General features: G+C 38.0%; 2 protein-coding genes across 2 annotated transcripts; both read right to left on the bottom strand.

Moving 5' to 3' along the window:
- Window positions 1-572: 572 nt before the first annotated feature.
- LOC118784478 (adseverin-like) lies at window positions 573-12,387 on the bottom strand. Its single transcript, XM_036538720.1, has 16 exons — window positions 12,195-12,387; window positions 10,593-10,747; window positions 9,495-9,656; window positions 9,000-9,149; window positions 6,111-6,203; window positions 5,858-5,990; window positions 5,561-5,649; window positions 4,977-5,192; window positions 4,118-4,239; window positions 3,419-3,509; window positions 2,641-2,811; window positions 2,187-2,364; window positions 1,678-1,799; window positions 1,136-1,213; window positions 976-1,036; window positions 573-745 (listed from the first exon to the last, which is right to left on the bottom strand). Exons 1-16 carry the CDS (start codon window positions 12,385-12,387, stop codon window positions 573-575), a joined length of 2,187 nt encoding a protein of 728 aa, XP_036394613.1.
- A 1,641-nt stretch (window positions 12,388-14,028) lies between these two features.
- On the bottom strand, window positions 14,029-16,784 carry si:dkey-30e9.6 (uncharacterized protein LOC564083 homolog). Its single transcript, XM_036538721.1, has 5 exons — window positions 16,706-16,784; window positions 15,570-16,055; window positions 15,212-15,296; window positions 14,703-14,845; window positions 14,029-14,112 (listed from the first exon to the last, which is right to left on the bottom strand). Exons 2-5 carry the CDS (start codon window positions 16,002-16,004, stop codon window positions 14,029-14,031), a joined length of 747 nt encoding a protein of 248 aa, XP_036394614.1. The 5' UTR covers window positions 16,005-16,055; window positions 16,706-16,784.
- Between the last annotated feature and the right edge of the window lie 1,476 nt (window positions 16,785-18,260).

An 18,260-nucleotide genomic window follows, 5' to 3' on the forward strand; every position in this document is an offset into this window, starting at 1 on the left:
TTTTTTTGTAGATTTAAAAATAAGATGAAATAAACTACATATTTATTTTTAAAAATGTAATGCGATAAAATATTTGTTGAGTTCATGGTCACTTGTAGCAAGATCCACAATGAAAAGTCCACAGTTTTATTTATTTTGTTTATTTGTTAAGTTTTAATTTCCAGATGTTAGTACATTTCCAGTTTAATGGTCTGCATGTGACAGGTCATCTTGTTTTCATCATAAAATCCTTCTTGTGAAAAGACAAAAGTAAAGTCCTGACCCAGCCATGCACACAGTGAGACATGAGAGTGTCACATTCGCTTAGCCATGTATGAAAACTAAAAATGTTCATGTGCTGATTTCATTAAGTCAGATTTGATAAGTAACTTTTAATATGTTATCATTCCTGCAAAACAGTAGTGAAGACCCAAAAGTTGCTTACTTGTACATGAAACATAGTGTCTGCTCACTAATCTGCTATACAGTATTAATTGATATCTACTTTAAAAACAAATATTTGAACATGTTACATCTTGACAGTGTAACCAATTAAAAACATTTTCTGAATTAAAAAAAAAAGTTGTTGTTTCTCATGCGATTTGTAGTGATTTCATTGCTTTGGCAACATGGTCAGAGTCCCACCGTGCTGCATCCCAGCCCAAAAACCAGCCTGTGAATGTGGGGGGCTCATGTCCCTGTTTTACAATCACCACCGGGGTCCTTTTGTCCCGGCCTGCTGGATCTGTCTCGATGTAAGTCTTTGCTGCAGCGTGGAAAAGATAGTTCCCATTAATTATATATAAAAAAGAAAGAAAGCTGCCTGAATAAAGCTTAACAGCAATTAAATAAAATAAGTTATTAGATAAACAAGTTGCACTGAATACAAGCAACATTGTGGGCTCTCTAAGTAATTTACAAAGTGTAGTCACTTACACCCTGAAAGGTGTAAAATAAGGTGAAGGTAATCTGGGATAAAAATTCATGACTTCCCACCTGACTTCAGAGATTCTGTTTTCTCAGTTTCATTGGCATCTTTTCCAATCCATATAAACACCTTAAAAGAAATTTCAATAAAATATCACTGAATGTGCACAATTCAAATCGTCCCTGTAAACTTATATAAAGAGGAAAGCCACAATAATGCTTGACAGACCTGATCCCAGATATCTAACAGCATCACATCATCTTCAGCTAAATCATCCTGGGTAAAATCTCCTGGAACTTCTTCAATCTGCAAAATTGAAAAATTACTTTTTTTGTTTCTCAAACACTGTTTTCCAGATGTCTTTCTACCCTTGCTTTGGGGGTACTGTATTTGCCTCTCTGCATCTGTTGGAGTGTACTCTATGGCTGTCTGCAATGGTGCAGTAACAAAGTTTCACCACTAGAGGTCATGGAGCACTAGAAGGGGCAGCCTGTTATTGAACTTGTTATAGGTAGCATTCTGACTGATACTTAAATTAATTTCGTAGTTAACAGATGTTCTTATACTTTCACAGATTTCAATAAAAAGTTCCTAAGTAAGGTCCTTGCAGAGGCCATTAAGGGTCAGGTGTCTCCAGGGTACAACAGTAATGCCTGTGCTCGAACCTGCAACCTTGAAATTACTACAGCATCACAACTACTGCAGGGCCTCTCACCACCTTTTTGCATTTCTTCCCAGTCACATAAAGAATGAAGAGGTTACATACTTACAATGAACTTGCCAGTCTTGTTTGAGCAGGCGAACAAGCGTGGTGGGTGAATGACAGTTTTGCTCTCGAGCCTTGGTGATGTCTGATATTCTTTTTTCCCACCTAACTTCCCCCAGAAGTCAGCTGCACGAACAAAGAGAAACATTTTAAGGACTATTATGCAACTGCAGTCAAAAACTGGTGCTAGATGAACACAACTGAGGTGAGGTACAGTATAAACAATGGTTTTCTACAGCTCCTGTACAGATAGAAATGAGTGATATCAAATGCTATATATTGGTTATTGATGTATATTGTATATTGCAATTGATACACTTGTTGAAACAGACACTGAATTGAAAATACCATAAGTGTGGGAAGAGGTACTTTGAAATTGTATCCTCTGTTCTTCAGTCAAACTTCATCTTCATAAACTCTGAAGCTTTCTCCTCTATACATAGGTGTCTATGAGCTGGCTACCATGCACAGATCTGTGAGAGCTGGATACAGTGCTCAGGTGTGTGGCCTCACCTGGTTCCTGTCCCTCTGTGATCTTGCTGGACTGGCAGTTCAGCTGCTCACTGATGTACATTGCCCCTTGCACCTCCTCCTCACTCGCCCCCTTGCCTACCCAGATGTACCCTTGCCCCTGCGGCATCTTCAGCAGGTAGGCATCATTAGAGTTCAGGCTCTGTGCCTCAGCCTCGACCTGGCATACAGAACACATAGGAGGCCAAGAGATACTTCATTAGCAAAAGTCCAGTATTTTGTAACAACCATGTTCTGCAACAAGTAGCTTCCATTCATGTCTGCGATGGCATTGAATTGCCAGCAGTTTAATGCACCTGTTTTTAACCAATAAGCCATAACAACTTAGACATAGAGCAATTTTAAGAAACACTTAAAGCAATTATATTTCCTCAAATTACAGTATTACATGAACATGAAACTTGATAAGGGTCAACACTGCAGTTTCCATTCTGACCTCTGAGATGCGTGTGATGGTTGCCAAGTTATGACGCACTTGGAAGAGCCGAGTGGGAGCTGCGGATGCCTGGCCCCCTTTACGAGATGTCCCGTTTTTGAACACGATAAGAGGTTTCTCTTTGAACAGGCTCAGCAAATGAGCTGGCTCCTTGCCCTGAGACACTCTGACCTGAAAGAAACCACGACTTTAATGTGTAGCTTTCTGTGCAGTCCTTTGTACTGCCTTCTGAAGAAATTGCATAAAACCAATCCACCCTCTGAGCTGCCGCTCCAAGAGATTTCTATTTGCTAACATAGTCATCTTTCTGTCATCATCTTCTGTCATGAAACTACCAAAGTAAGGTTAAGTAAAAGTTATGTATGTGCCTGATTGAATGAAAGAGAATAATTGGAAGGGACTATTTCTTGACCTCTGTTCCAAACTCCCTCCTTCTAATAAAATTTGAGAACAAGCACTGTTCTGTGCAGCCACTAGATGGCAGAATCAAACAGTGCACTGAGCCATATTTAATCAACAACCATGGGTCCACAAAAGGTCATCAAAAAATCAATCTGGAGGCTTTTTTAATGAGTTCAACATCATGGGCTTGCTGAGGTGGAAGATTGGAATTCTGGGAATACTATCTGACACATTTACCAAATTTCCCCTATACACAAAGCAAATCCTACAGTAATGTAAGTCAAAAATAATTATGGAAGACATACAGTTGAGGATAAAAGATTAAAAATATCCTCTAGTGTCTATTCCCCACTGTACCCCACACAGAGAGTCTCACCTGCACAGCACACCCCCCCAATGAGCGGTCCAGCTCCACAGTGAGGAAGGCAGAGTGCGTGAGCTCGTCTCGAGAAGCACTTGAGCCCTGCCTGAATATAGGATATCGATTGGTTATGGTGGGGAATTTAGTCAGTAGTTGATTACCCTGACTAAGTGTAACAGAAACAAGAGACATGGCTCAGTGATATGGCTATCTGTGACTTGGGAATCAAGATCAGGAGGATTTTGACAGCAAACAGAAAGATAGTTTACCAGAATGCAGGAGATTATAATAGGTCTAATAGATTATAATAGTAACTATGGAATTAGTTTTGTTACCTAGCTAACTATGACATGTACTGTACATTTAGCCGAATGTGTGCTGGCCACCAAACATAAACAACTTTACATGGAAGGTTTGGGAAGCATATCGAGTGAAATAAAAGCTCAGTGGTTATTGATTACAGTGATGGTTCAGTTCTGGACAGTTATTTTAAAGATGTATGATAGGTTTGTGTATTAGCTATGTGGTGGGATAGGTGGGACACTGTTGTTGAATGTAAAAAAAAACATGATAGTGGTATGTGAAGATGTCTGTGATGCAATTTAATATTATGACAATAATAATTATGTATTTCGCTTTTCCAAATGGCATCCTTCAATCTAAAGGAGATAGCATTAAAAGTCAGTGATAACTTACAACATGAGGATGACTTACCAGGTGTAGATGATTTGCCCTTTGGCATACGTGTACAGAATGATGTAACAGTCACCACCATAGAACTGTCCGTACGTTTTTGGGTCAACTGGAACTCTGCCACTGCTTTCCACTCTCCATATCTGCAACACATTTTTAACAGGAGACCTGTGTGTTTCTTCTGAGGGTTAATAAAAGGAAAATATGCTGTACACATAGTGCCTCATTTGTCATAAATATTATCTGATGCAATCATATCCATCGTCTTTTCAGCCAACGGAAGGTTTCCTTGTTCCATAGTCTGAGGTAAATACAAATTAGCAGACATTATCTAAAATCACTGGTGCAGTGGCTTTCATTCTGAGTAGTAACAACATGTGGCAATGAGAGTTGGATGGTATTTTTTATGTATTTAAGCTAACACTTGGGAAGCTTTCTTTATTAATGACAATTTGTCTTCTCATTGTTGCAACACAATATGCAATCATTCTCTCAATTGGGTTTTCAACTGTAGTTTTGGACAGTATTCCGGCTCTTACTATTGGTCAACGTTTCCCAATTATCCAATGTTTGGAAGCATTTCTTTGGCAGGGGTTCGGGGGAAGCAACAACTTTTTCCATAACTCATAGCATAATCACTGTATAATTGTTCACAATTCTGTATGTGCGCTTAATGTGTAGCAGTTTTATATTGTGTTCTCGGACCAGGTTGAGGTAGGGTGTGAGAAACATGTCAAAAACAAATGTTCTAGCCTGTCAATATATATTTGTAAGGACTGCAATGTCCCCTGAGTGCAATAATGATAGGTTAAGCGTGAGATTGTAGTCCAGTGTTACATGATATGTGTTGAGGTGACTTCAGAGAAAAGTGGTTCATTACCTTTGTATCACCTGTTCCATCATCCACCATCTTGTACTTAGCTGCCATGTGGTGGGATTTGTGGAGCTTGGAGGCATCAAACTCTTCCTGTTGAATGTGAGCGATTCTCTCTGTGACAAAAACCTTCCCAAATCCATCACTTTGGTCTTTGTCCTTCCAGTTCTGAAAGAACTGCTTGAACATAGGAGTTTCACCCCCCTCTGGAAGAACTTGAATCTGGAGTTCAGAAATTAGATGATTAATAGATTTACCTGGGTTTTGGGTCCGGGTTTTGCCTTGTTTCTTTTTCTCTAATGTGGCCCACATTTGTCCGTATATAATGCAAATGTTCTTAAAGGGCATCTAGGGCCATTCTCTGAAACAATCAGGACTTTTCCATTTATAATATGACATATATGACATCAATGTTTTCTGCTAAGAAATTATCTCAGGGAAAAAAATAAATTAGATTAATCAAATGTAAATAAATGACATAACCAATTAAATGCTTGATGCTTCCAACCAAACACTTTGCCAAGTGTTGTAAGGGAAACAGAGCCTATCTTGGGGTTACTCAGTTCACTTTCACATGAACTAGGACAAACCTGGGTGTTCTGCACATAACCCATCTGTCTGATGAAGCTCTCAGCCGTTTTCATCGCTTCCTTCCTCTCGCCCTTGTTTGCCCTCATGCCTAAAAGGGGCAAATGTAACCGTGTGAGAGGAACATGGAGATAATGACGTGACCATGAAATATCTTACAACGTGTCATGCATGTTAGTGATCAGTGATGCACGCTGTTATGTTTTGCTGTGCCTCTTACAGTTCAGAGAAAGTAAATCAAAGTGACTGCACATATCAAATGGTAGCAGATGACTGCCACCGATCAGGAGGAGAAATACCTTTCCACACAAATATTATCCCATTTCCTCCATGGTCCAGAATGAAGCACTCATCTGACAGGAGCAGTGTCTGTGAGAAGGGATTCTCCTCAGACACCAGAGATACCCTCATGGTCCCGGTTGCATCCGACACCTGTGAGAGCAATGACAATAGCCTGTGACCTTTTACGTCCATGTTTTGGTAATGTGCAGTGGTGCAGAGTGCTAGCTTGTTTTGTGTGCATGTGCCTTGCATTTAAATGAACCTCCATACCATGTAGAGTTTGGCCATTTTGCGATTGGATACATCTGCCACCACATCATCCTTATCATCCCCATCAGGAAGGTCTGGTTTAGTTCCCAGGACCTATTGAACAACAAATATTAATAACATTTATTTTCAACATTACATGGTTAATCAGCTAAATCTGAACTTGTTTGCCTAGAGGATAAAATAAGCTAATTCAATTAATAAATAATGTGGTAGAATTTTCTGAATATTTTGGATGTGCACACAACAATGGACTACTACCAACAGTAAAATGACAAAACCAGCATTCAAGAGATTATCCTGATCTCTTGAAGAGTGCTCTAACCAAAATAAGATAACAAAACAGAAAAAAAACAGATAAGACAGATAACAAAACAGAATGTGAGTGTTCTGCCTAAAACAGGAAATTGTCAAAAACTTTCAATGTGAAATAATGTCACTCAGTGGGACGATTTGCAGCAATGTGTTTCGTCTCAGTTTAAAGTTTTGATGGTTCAACACTTGAGAACCAGAGGCATTTATTACATCCAGGAAGTCGTCCTGGATAAGGACAACTGTTAACCAAATAAATCATGTCATTTTCAATGTATGTTTAGTTTGAATAACCCGTAAATTTTCAAGTGCTGTTTGCAGTTCTAAGTTTCTTTGTTACCTTGTGTCATGTGATGTAAAGTGTAAAAGGAATATTGTCTGGCCCATAGATAACTGGGTTAGCATGCATGTGAAACTGTATCATGTTTACTTAAAAGGTTAGGTGGAGTGTAACTGACAGTCAATATTAGTTTGGGTGGGGGGGGGGGGGGGGGGGGGTCAGTGTTGAGCTGACCCCCCCCTGAGCAGGCAGTCCAGACAGAAGAAGTCATGTTTATTATTTTTTTTCAAAGTTGTGGCCATTCATGCACTAGCTGCTGGCACTGGAATCCACATGTATAATACATAGTCGAATACTTTTTGCATTTTCTATGTCCAGTATTTCGCTTTGGAAAAGAAGCAGAGGATTGTTTTAAAACAATGTTTTGCCCTCCCACATGTGACCAAAGATCGGCGCCTGAGCAACACTGAGGAGACGCAACCAAAATTATTAACAGGAGCTGGACAGTATTCCTTACAGTCTCTGCAAATGTACTGACATATTTCCGGCCTTGCAAACAGCTGATTCAAACAAACTCGGAGGAGGTTATCACTCCACAACCCAACAAAGAGATGATGCCCATTTCGCACTTTACAAAAGAGAACACTCATGACATGGAGCAGTTGTTCAGAGTGAGAAAAAATAGCACATTAATATCATAATTAGGCAAACTACTTCATTGTACCTCAGTGGAAGTGCAATAAAAGCGAATCTTTAAGCATTAAACATTTTGGTTATGTATTACTTTATTATCAAGGTGTGATTCTATTTTTATGACCATTTCCTATGAACTACAGTCATTATTCGCATGTAAGATAGTATAAAAGGTACCATGACTGCTGAGCAAACACAAGGAAAAGGTCTGATGCAAATTCTCAAGAACAGGGATATTATATATCCTGTTGACATATTCATGAATAGCTCTCAGCCCAGGGCTAATTTAAACTCAAACCAGTAATACTGGAACACACATACTGTACATAGTCAAAACACAGACAGAAATACAGACTAAAATAATAATAAAAACCCTCAGTTCCTTTTTCAAAGGTGTTAACATATAGTCATGTATTTGAGTTATGAATATATAACTCAGTGACTACCCATTGTTGCCAACAAACATAACGTAAACCTCGTGCAAAGGTTTATTGAGATGCTCATAGCGTAATACCCTTTGCTTGTTGACAACAAACTCAAAAACATAAATGTAATGCTTTAGCATTTCATATCTGAACTACATGTATAATTCATAATTATGGGAAATTGTTTATGATTGGAATAGATTCTGAATCTGTAAGTACATTATCATTATAAATAATTTAGTTTTGTGCCGTGCAACCTTGGATAATGGATTGAATACTATTTAGATGCTAACTAGGACAAAGTGAGAGAACCCACAGATTACTGTATCCTTTATGATCTATCATATAAATTGCTGATCCTGGCATGTTGTATTGTAATTAGAACATAACATCCATAAAACTGTAACAACAGCACTGACCTGACAAGAGAATGGTATGATTTCAGTTTATGTTTTGATTCTGGAGAAGCTTCAGTCATTTAAAAATGTTGGAGGTATTTTTCAGAGTTATAAAACTGCTCCAAAAAACCAGCTTCACAGGTAAAAGGATTGTGAAAAAAAAAAAACATCCAAGAATGCTGCTTGGGAAACCACTCCCAGCTCAGACAAAATGAAAGTAAAAAAACATTCATAACATATCTGCATATATTGATGAAAAGACTGCATCATTTAGCTTAAGGTCTTATACACCTATGTTCTTCATAAAAAAAAAAACTGATAGGTGATTGCACTGTTTCAATATTTTATGTATGGTTCTATAGAATATTTAATCATTTGGATGTCACGCATCTCTGTTCTTCTGAAAGAAAAAAGGACCTAACTTATCGCTCAATGAGCAAACGGTGTGTAGATCAAAGGTTCTCTCTTTTTCTTTCAAAATTTTCTTTTCTTTTTCTCTAAGAATCTAAGAAATCTAAGAAATAGCTGGGATGCAGTTCATCAGGTTTTAATGCTTTCATTCTCTCATTTTCACGTAGAGTGGCAATACTGATTGAAACAACTGGCTAAACCACATGCTTACATGACCAAGTCAAAGAAAGTGTTATGGTGTGATATATATATATATATATATATATATATATATATATATATATATATATATATATATATATATATATATATATAAAAATCAGCAATAAATGTACAATTAAACATTTTTGATGAGTGGTTTTTATGTTGTTACCTTTGTCATGCCAAGGGGTTCACTTCCCTCTTCTACCACAATAAGCTTAGCTCTTCCATTCCGTTCATTGTCACGGATACCAGTTGCCACCTGTGCAGCTTTCAGCCTCTCAAACTTATTGCAGTTGGAGCCGCACCACTGGTATATTACCTGGAAGGAGAACCCAGAGGGGAAATGACAGCTGTGTGTCTTTCTTCTGTGCCTGCACATATACTATGATCATTGTTGTTCTGTAGAATTTTAACAGATTGTAACACAGCCAAAGTGTCAGGATATGTGTTGCACTATGCATCAATTTATTTTACAAAGCATTATGAAAGTATTCATTTTGAAAGCAAATTTTGTGCGCATGTCTGCTGAGGCAGTTACCTTTTTTCAATGGTACTCTGGTGCAACAACTAATTTTGTTTCTGAGTATATATTCTGTAAAAAAAACAGTAGTGCATATAAGTTTGCAATATTGCTGTGTGATGTAACAGCAATATGGACCCTTACTGCACCCAGATCCACGATGAAGCAGTCCCCTTTGTTGAAGCTGGACCAGGTGAGGGGCACCTCTGTCGCTCTAACCACACGTCTGCCTTTGATGTGGAAGAGTCTCTCTGCTGTCAGGTCGTTGGTGACCACATGATGGAACCCTGAAGCCACCCCTCCTGCCTAAAGGAGAAAGCATGCACGTTACTCCATATTCCACTTTACATAAGCATTGTGCTCCTTTCATGCATCTCTTGCCAAATTCATGGAACACCTGCTGGCTTTTGCCAAACATAATAATTCAGTATATCTCTCAGACCTCCAGGCAATCAGACTCCAGTGTGCGAGTGTATATTTGTATTTTGAGTTACAAATATAAACAGGTTTTCCTTATTGTAGAGTGTTGCAGTTAAATTTAATACATTTTATTAAAAGCCTGGGCTCCTCAGTGGCTCAGAAGTTAAGGTATTCCCTTTGGATGCAAGCTGAGCTCTACTACTCGAGTTCAATTTGCCAGCAATGACTGGAGGCCCACAGCAATGGAACAAAACAGCCTCATTCAGTGAGGGATAGGGGTGAGCATGACTTGTTGACCAAGTCTTCCTCATCTCACCACCCTCAAAGTACCGTTTGATGCATCAGGCACCTGCAAGTTGTTCCGATTTTGTCAACAGAGAAGCATCTTTCCTCCAAGAAGTGTCCACTGTAGTATGTGTGTGCTGTAGCGTATTGTGTGACTTGTAATGTGTGACTCAATGCTTCTCACTACAATGCTCATATATATATATATATATATATATATATATATATATATATATATACATAAATTTTGTGACAGCTTGCTTTAGTACCTCTCCTTTCAAAAGAGGAAGTTGCTTTTTGCCTTTTGCTCTAAACAAATCATCTCTAAAAAGTAAAATAGACAGTGGTCCTGCAGAAAACTGTTAACACGCAATGCTTTCAATAAATGCAATAAAGACACTGGATACATGTCATAGTTTGTCCTAATCTCTTACTGCACAAAATGTGTTTTTGCATTCACTGTTATCACTTCCTGTTGAATAAGCATTGACAGCTGTCAACCCACAAAAATACATCCTGTCTGTAAGTTAATGGCACCTTGTACGTGATTCCTCCCTTAAAGTAGCTGGTGAAGGTTGTGGACTCAAACCCTTGCAGTTCTCTGTATTGAACAGGTTTTCCTCCCAGGTAATCATCCATCTGCACGGTGAAGATGGCGGCGCAGGTGCTCTCATCCTGACTGCACTCTTTACCTGCCCACACAAGTTTGAATCAAGCACAGGTTTGAATGAACTGACTGTAATCTCCATTGTTTCTTTGTAAGGTTCTTTGTATGCTTGACACACCAACAGGAGATAGGACATCTTATTGAGGAACTCATTTAACATTTCACAAATCTAACATGTGGCTGGAAAACTGTGATACACATTATGCAACTTTTCAGATGACAAATATTTGTTCAAGATAGATAAAAATTCATGAAAATTAACTGTTACACTCCAATGTCAGATACATCTTTAATTTGTTTTGTTCACCTATGACAGTGTATTATTTTATTTGACTTGGTAAATTTCTAAATAAAAGTGAAATTAATTTCTAATTCATTGGGCAAATATTTCTTGAAAGATCTAAGTTGTGAATGATATGAAAGGCAAGTTAAACAAAGACTGACATTTTCTTAATGTAAAAAAAAACATATAAGGTGCTATAACTTCCAATAAGCTATAACAAACAAGTATATAATTTGTAAATATAATTTGTAAAGTGAACTTGTAAACAAGTGTAAACTTGTATCTGTTTTGTGACAAGGACTTCAAATATTTATTCCATTCATCTTGAATTTAATTCAGTTCATTCAAAGCAATTAAGTATATGAAAATAAAGCTCATATTCTAGAAGAAGTAGAAGAAGCAGAAGAACAATGTAATGGTGAACAGACCAGGCACTACAGTCATCAACATGTGAGCAGATGATGTCCACATTAAGCAACACCAAATCTAAAAATACATCTCAAGAAATGCTTTGACTCATCACAAGCAGTCACCTGTTTATGACAATTGGGAATGACTAGTTCATGACGATGTCCACTTACACCATCTTTAAATGCCACCAGCAACTGGGTTGCAACATAACATTTAACATCATGAGGATGGAGATACTAGGAAGTGAAAGCAAGAACCAGAAGAACACCTGCAGCAATGGCATGTTTATGCAGTGAACTTATGAAGTTAAACCTGAATATTTGATTAATCCTTTGAGTGTTTGTGTTGGCTTGCTTGCCCTGTAGCTAAATAAACACCTGTCCAAAGATTGACCTCCATTGTGCTGTCTTTGTTTTGTGCCTTTCCTGAACTGTCAAAGAGTGCATGCCACAAAGCTGAATATTTACACTATTCTTCATGTGTAAGAATATGTAAAAAACAAACACATATGAGAATACCATATTAATATCTATGATATTATGATATCTATTACATTTAGCAACCCATACTTATCTAGCCTTTCTTTCTCATTTCGAGCCAATATTGAAGAACATAATACACAGTGTGTCATAAAAGAAGTGTGTCATGTATGTAATTCAAATGTAGTTGTTTCTGTAATGGACTTGAACCTGTGCTGCTATGTCACCTGTGGTTCCATGTGTCGGTAATCTAACAGATGACAATTGCTCATGCTGTTCACGAGAACTGTTTCACTCACCTAGCCAGAAGTGCAGGTCGTAGCAATAGCTGTTTCCCTGCTTGACTGTACGCAGGATGAGGTAGGCATCCCCCACATAGAAGTTACCATGGAGACTCTCCAATACAGGTGCCAGCTCCATGTTCTCAATCCTCCAGATCAGGAGCCCGGTGGACTTCCCCGCCTTCTCAAACTCCTTGTGGCTCAGTCCCATCTTGCCGGTTAAGTGGAACCAGTCGCTGCCCAGATGGTGAAAGCTTCTCAATGTGTGTCTCTCTCTTTCAAGTGAGAACTAAATTAGCAGAAGCGAGGCACAGCACTCTTCAAACTGCACTGAGTGGGTGTGTCCATGTGTACACACAGACAACCCACATTAAAGTATTAGGAAACAATGCGGCTACTACGCTTCTTTAGCGACAGCTGTGTGATATGGCAATGGATCATGAATGGTTCCATTTTTAATTGTTATGAATACAGTACACATATGACCTACTTGATAATATAAACATTGCCTAAAATCTTACATTTAACCCTGACTACAAATTACTTATTCCATATTTAGTGCATTTTTACCGTGCAGATTCAGATTCAGGATTCCCAAACAAAGAAATAATCTTCCTGAAAATCATGATGTCAATGATTTGCATTATGAGCACACTACAAAAACTGCCTCCATCTACAAAAGGTGGTCTTACCAATTAGACACCAAGTCCTACACTTAGAGAGACACCCGTTTGAAGCACCTCTCGAGATTTGAGAATATGTCTGCACAACCACCACTCAAGCAAGACCCCAGCTGTCATTAAGGACACAGATTCAAGATTTACTCCACCTTCAGGTGACTTATGGAATTTGTGAAGAGGGAGTTGTGCATGCTGTACATGTTTTTATTGTATATGTTCCTCCAGTAGTGCAGGAAATTTGAGGATACTCCTCAAGTAATTTAGCTCTGGGGCACATGCTGTCTGAGATGGAGTGCCAATGATTTTGAAGCCAAAAATGCAAATACATTTTAATAGCGCATTTCTGGTATTTTGAAAATGCAAACCAACTTGTGTCAGACAGCTCTGCAAGTGACAAATGGAGGAGAATAAGGTGTGAGGAAGGTGTCATCATGCATTGGCCAATCATAACCAAATTAATCTTTTAATGCATTTGTGTAATGCTCTAGTGCAGTAGAAAAATCACATTTTACCAACAGTGGAAAACAGGGATAGTAAGGCATTCAGCAAGATATTATAGACTATTTTAGTTTGTGCTTATTCTTTGACTTTTTCCAATGCATTTTTATCATAATTAAGTACAGCAAATACAATCATATGTATCAAACATTCAACTCACCTTATTTTTATGAAACTTTATGAAATGTTTTCTTCAAAAATGTACCACAACATAAAAAAAATCTCAAACCATTTTACCTGGTACAACCAAGAAATGTAATGTGCCAATGCAAAGTGAACTGACAGCGGAAAAAATTAAGGTAAAGTAAAAAGATTGCTTCTGCACTTTATTTTATACTAACAAATGAAACAGACTGTTATTGCATCAATATTTTCTGCTATTAAAAGAGAAATTAAAAATACATTGTGCTAAAATAATGTACAGTAGCATCTTGATCATACATTAAATGACAATGCTTTAAGGTGCAAAGATTTCTCAGAGAATAAAAAGCAGTGCTCATGCTGCAGATTTTGAGAAAAAAACGATCTCACTACTGCGTTAAAAATAATGTGAAAACACAGAATCCAGCAGAGTGTTCTGGCCACTAAACCTGCATCAGCACATTGGGATGTTCTGTAACCTTTCCCTCCCTTCACTTGCTTGAAGGTGAGTACGGAGCAGGAAGGGAAAAATATCATCCATTTTTCCAGGAGATGGTGAGCTTCTCTTCTACTCTGTCCATTAGAGCACTGTGAACTCCCCTCCTTCGTCTGTGTCTCTGTGAAGCAGGAGGTGTCACATGTCAAAACACCACACTGTCATTATTTTTATTACTTGACCCACCATATGGGATAGGCTGTTTATGTCATCAATCATGTCACACTTGCTTTGTTAAAAATGGGATCTCAAATGAAATTGGAGAGTTGAAGTAGTTATCATGGCATGCATGTAAAGGATAAGCAGCATTACAAAAGTAAGTTGTGGAGGAAACTGATGAACCAGCCCCTAGAGCCCTAACAGAACTGTATGGACTTTCTTCAGATAATGAAAAACAGAGGTCAGATAGGTCAAATTTATGTTCTGTTTGATTTATATTCTTGAGTTTAACTCAAAAAGGGAGCTGCAAGAACTTGTGTGACATCTTTTCTGGTAAAAAATGTTGCAGTGTAGTGGTAAGGAGGTGGACTAAGGGTTACCCCTACACCTAGTCCTTAGGGAAGTCACCTAAAGGTTGCTGGTTCAATTCCCAAATGGTCCACTGCTGTAGTACCATTGGGCAACATTCCCCAGACTACTACTAAATGTAATTAATTAAGAGAGCATGATTGTAATTGAATATCTGGAGTGGCACTGATGTAGTTCACTCACTGTATAGGATGCTGACTTTGGGGGCCAAGGCCTCTTGGGGAGAATCAACTGTGTATCCCATTTGGGCTCTGCTGGCTTAAACGTGTCAAATCGCCTCATGCTCGCCCTCTGCTGGACATTCCCCAAGGATCTGATCCCTCCAACTGCAAAAGAATTACTCTATGGGTACTTCCACACCAAGTCCACATGCATTTCATTTACAGTTGATGCTCTTTTAAAACAATCTTTTTTCATTTTAGATTATATGATAACTGAATGCTGCTGTGATACTCTGGAACTTCAATAAAAAGCCACAAAAGAAAAAAAGTCATTTGTTCAAGATACAATTTCACGGGGAAAAAAAAGGGATAGCACAGGCAGGTACAATAAAGAAAAGTCTGTAAGACAACACAGTATATCTGAGGTCAGTCCAGAAAAGATCTAAAGAAATGTTAACTATATGTTTAGGAATCATTCTAATCACTGGTGATGCAGTGCAAATTTACTGAAATAATAATAAAAATACAGACTTGTACTCAAGTGCCGGGATTTGAAGTTAAGGTTTCCAGGATCCTTTTCAAGGGTGAACACCATCTCTGGTATATCATCAGCATACTGAAATTGAAAATGAACACATAAAATGTTATTAGTAATAATGTGAAGCATTATTAGATAATTCCTTCATTTCATTCATGGGGTACCCTCTTGTGTGACCAATTACTTTGCTGAGGCTGTTTGAATTAAAACCTAGGTAAAGTGTGGGCATGGATAAATAATGCATTTTAAAGGAAGTGTGAAAGAATGTGTGAAATACAGATGCATAAACATGAATATGAATGTTTGTTTAAAAAATTTAAGATCATTATTTTGCTATGTGGATCACCTTACCTGTCTGAAATCATGAGGTTTGGGGTCGGTATAGGTTAGAGAAGGATATTTGCCTGTTCTCACAAAAGTAAGCTTGGCTTCAAGTGCATCGGGAGGCCGGTATCGCAAAGTGAATGGTTGTTCTTTCCTCGGATGAATCTCAGGTAAAACTATCTGGCTCACTCTGTTGAGCCCGTGGAGTGTCTCTCTTGAGTTGGACACGAATAAAGCTGGACGTCTGTTTTCACTCTTCTTCCAAGGCAGACATAGAGATGTGTACAGCTTTGGGGAGAAGTCAGGCGCTTTCCACTCCCACACATCGGTGTCATGTATCGTTTCAGGATGAACAAATCCTTTGCTTCTAATCGAAGCCAAGTCTTGGCCCGCTGAAAATACGGTCTTTTTCTCAAAGCACATTGAATTCGGGGACTCCAAATATTTGTCGGAATCCATCATCTTTTAAACATCGTCAGGCATAGTGGCCATGCTGTCTAAATAAAGAATAATCTACAGAGAGAATACCACTGGTGAGAACATATTTTTTAAACCAATTCTAAAGCACTGATATAGATACAGAGATTTTAAGACAATTGAGCTAGATTCAGGGAATTTAAGACAGTCTGACTTTCTGCAGGGGAGAAAGTGAAGGGTCACCACATTCAATTGGATGTCTAGCTCATGAGCTACTAAAGGATTTCTTGCAACCTGAAATCTGCCTCAAGTTGCCATTATATTTAAATAATGACCTAAATATGAACTCTCCTACCCCTCCTTCCAATGGCTTGTAGCAATTACTATTTGCTCTGAAACTTTTCAATAGCAAGCTGCATAATACAAGACACAATTGTCATTGCACAAAGTAAAGAAAATACTGGAAAAAAAGCTTTTGAAGAAATTATTTCACAAGTTTTAAAAAAAGAGAATTTATAGATTATATGCCTTCCATCTTCACTTGTACAGCACATATTTACATATCCAACCTTCAAAAAATTTTAGATCAGTTGGTAATTCATTTCACTGTTAAGCTTACAACAATTTTTCAACTCTTTTTATCAAAAAATGCAGCACATTTGATGATGACTGCGAAAGCGAATATTTAAAACTTCCTAGAAGCTGTGAAACAAACCTCGGTGTCATTTTTTATGTTTCAAACTCACCAGTCACAGAGACCACTGTCCATCCTTTCAGCCATTGAAATGTACATATATCCAAGAGGACTAAACAGTAAAGGTTGAAGTTCTCAGCCCCTGTTTCATCATATGAGAAGGGACACAGGGCACAGGGAAGTAGCTGAATCCAATAAAGAGAGGTTGCTAAGTGACCAGGCTCTGGAGACTTTACATAAAGAATAAGTATGAGGACGGCGCACAGCAAGCAGTCTGAGAGAAAACAGAAACGTCTTAGCAACCGAGGAACAATGAACTTTGTGAATGCCAGCACACACACAACACATACACACACACACACATCGCTACTGATACTACTGCTAGTGGTAGCTCCAAGGAATTATAAAAATGGTAAAGAATCACATGATGTGGTGTGGTGTGATGTGGTGTGGTGTGGTGAGGACAATTGTAGTTTCCTGGCAGCTTTGTGGTGAATGGAGCATGTCAGCACAATCTTCCTGTTGTGAGAGGCTAGTAATAAATGATAAAAAGATATCAATATAAAAGTCCACAAGCCAGTAGCATTCATTGACCTTTTTTATGTACATTTACACAAATTCAGTGTTACGCACTGAATGCTATGTTTGTTATCAAGCTATATCTGTAAATCCTCATAAGGTCTTCGGCAATGTTTGCATGGCAATATCTCACAAAAAACCCCCATAAAAATATATTAGCATTCACTGTTAATATAACATCAATATAATAACTGTTAATATAGTTTTTTTATTATAACTTATTATTTTAGCACAGTAATAACAATGATTTTCAATAACAAGTGTCAGTTCAGTCATAAATCTGTCCTGTTGTGAGGCATTTTGGATCCACCCATAGTATCTCGTCTTGGAATTTGATCCCAAACAAGTGCTACAGACAAATGGTATAGCTGAGCCCTTGGTGGCACCCTAACAACTAGCCAAAGTTACCATACTGCTAAAGGTAGATTAAAGGCAGTATTGAAGTAAGCAAAGCAATTATGCTACAGTATGCAATTCACGTTATGACTTCGACCATTTGTAGAGTTGTTTCAGAGCATGTGTGTGTAGGCTGACCCTGAGGTCAGCCTACAGTGTGTATTTAAACTGAGGATTACAATTTTACATTAATTTCTCATGGAAAGTATTTCATCATGTAAGAGAAAATCCATGACCACAACTAAAGATTGTAAACATGAAACATTGAAATGAAATTAATTGGCATTTGTTCATGATTATACCTGAGATTTAAGCTTTCTTGCTTGTTCTCATAAGGGAGATTCTAGTATTTCTCAATCTACTGTTTAGCTCCATGGTACATATTTTCAAGATATCCTTATATATTGTGTGAGCAAGCATCAAAAGATGAAGGTCAATTAGTCAGCAGAGTTATCCATAGGCTTATAGCAGCAATATTCTGAGCTGACACTGTTATTTAATATGACAATAATATCATGCAGTAGTGGCAAAGTTGCAGATATTTATGGAAAATGTTAATTTTTGGATTTAGTATCTTACTGCAACACATCTCTCAAATCATCAGCTATTAATCGTAATCAATTATTTTTCTT

The sequence above is a fragment of the Megalops cyprinoides genome, chromosome 10, assembly GCF_013368585.1.
Source record: "Megalops cyprinoides isolate fMegCyp1 chromosome 10, fMegCyp1.pri, whole genome shotgun sequence".
Taxonomy (NCBI): domain Eukaryota; kingdom Metazoa; phylum Chordata; class Actinopteri; order Elopiformes; family Megalopidae; genus Megalops; species Megalops cyprinoides.

Coding starts and splice junctions, on each gene's coding strand:
- LOC118784478 (XM_036538720.1), bottom strand. CDS start 12,387: ATGGGACTGAGCCACAAGGAGTTTGAGAAGGCGGGGAAGTCCACCGGG. Junction 5,193..5,560: donor GTTATGTGCAGAACACCCAG/GTTTGTCCTAGT, acceptor TCTGAACTCCAG/ATTCAAGTTCTTCCAGAGGG. Junction 2,812..3,418: donor TGGGGGGGTGTGCTGTGCAG/GTGAGACTCTCT, acceptor GGTTTCTTTCAG/GTCAGAGTGTCTCAGGGCAA.
- si:dkey-30e9.6 (XM_036538721.1), bottom strand. CDS start 16,004: ATGATGGATTCCGACAAATATTTGGAGTCCCCGAATTCAATGTGCTTT. Junction 14,846..15,211: donor ATCCCGGCACTTGAGTACAA/GTCTGTATTTTT, acceptor ATTCTTTTGCAG/TTGGAGGGATCAGATCCTTG. Junction 14,113..14,702: donor CAAAGTCAGCATCCTATACA/GTGAGTGAACTA, acceptor CCTGCTTCACAG/AGACACAGACGAAGGAGGGG.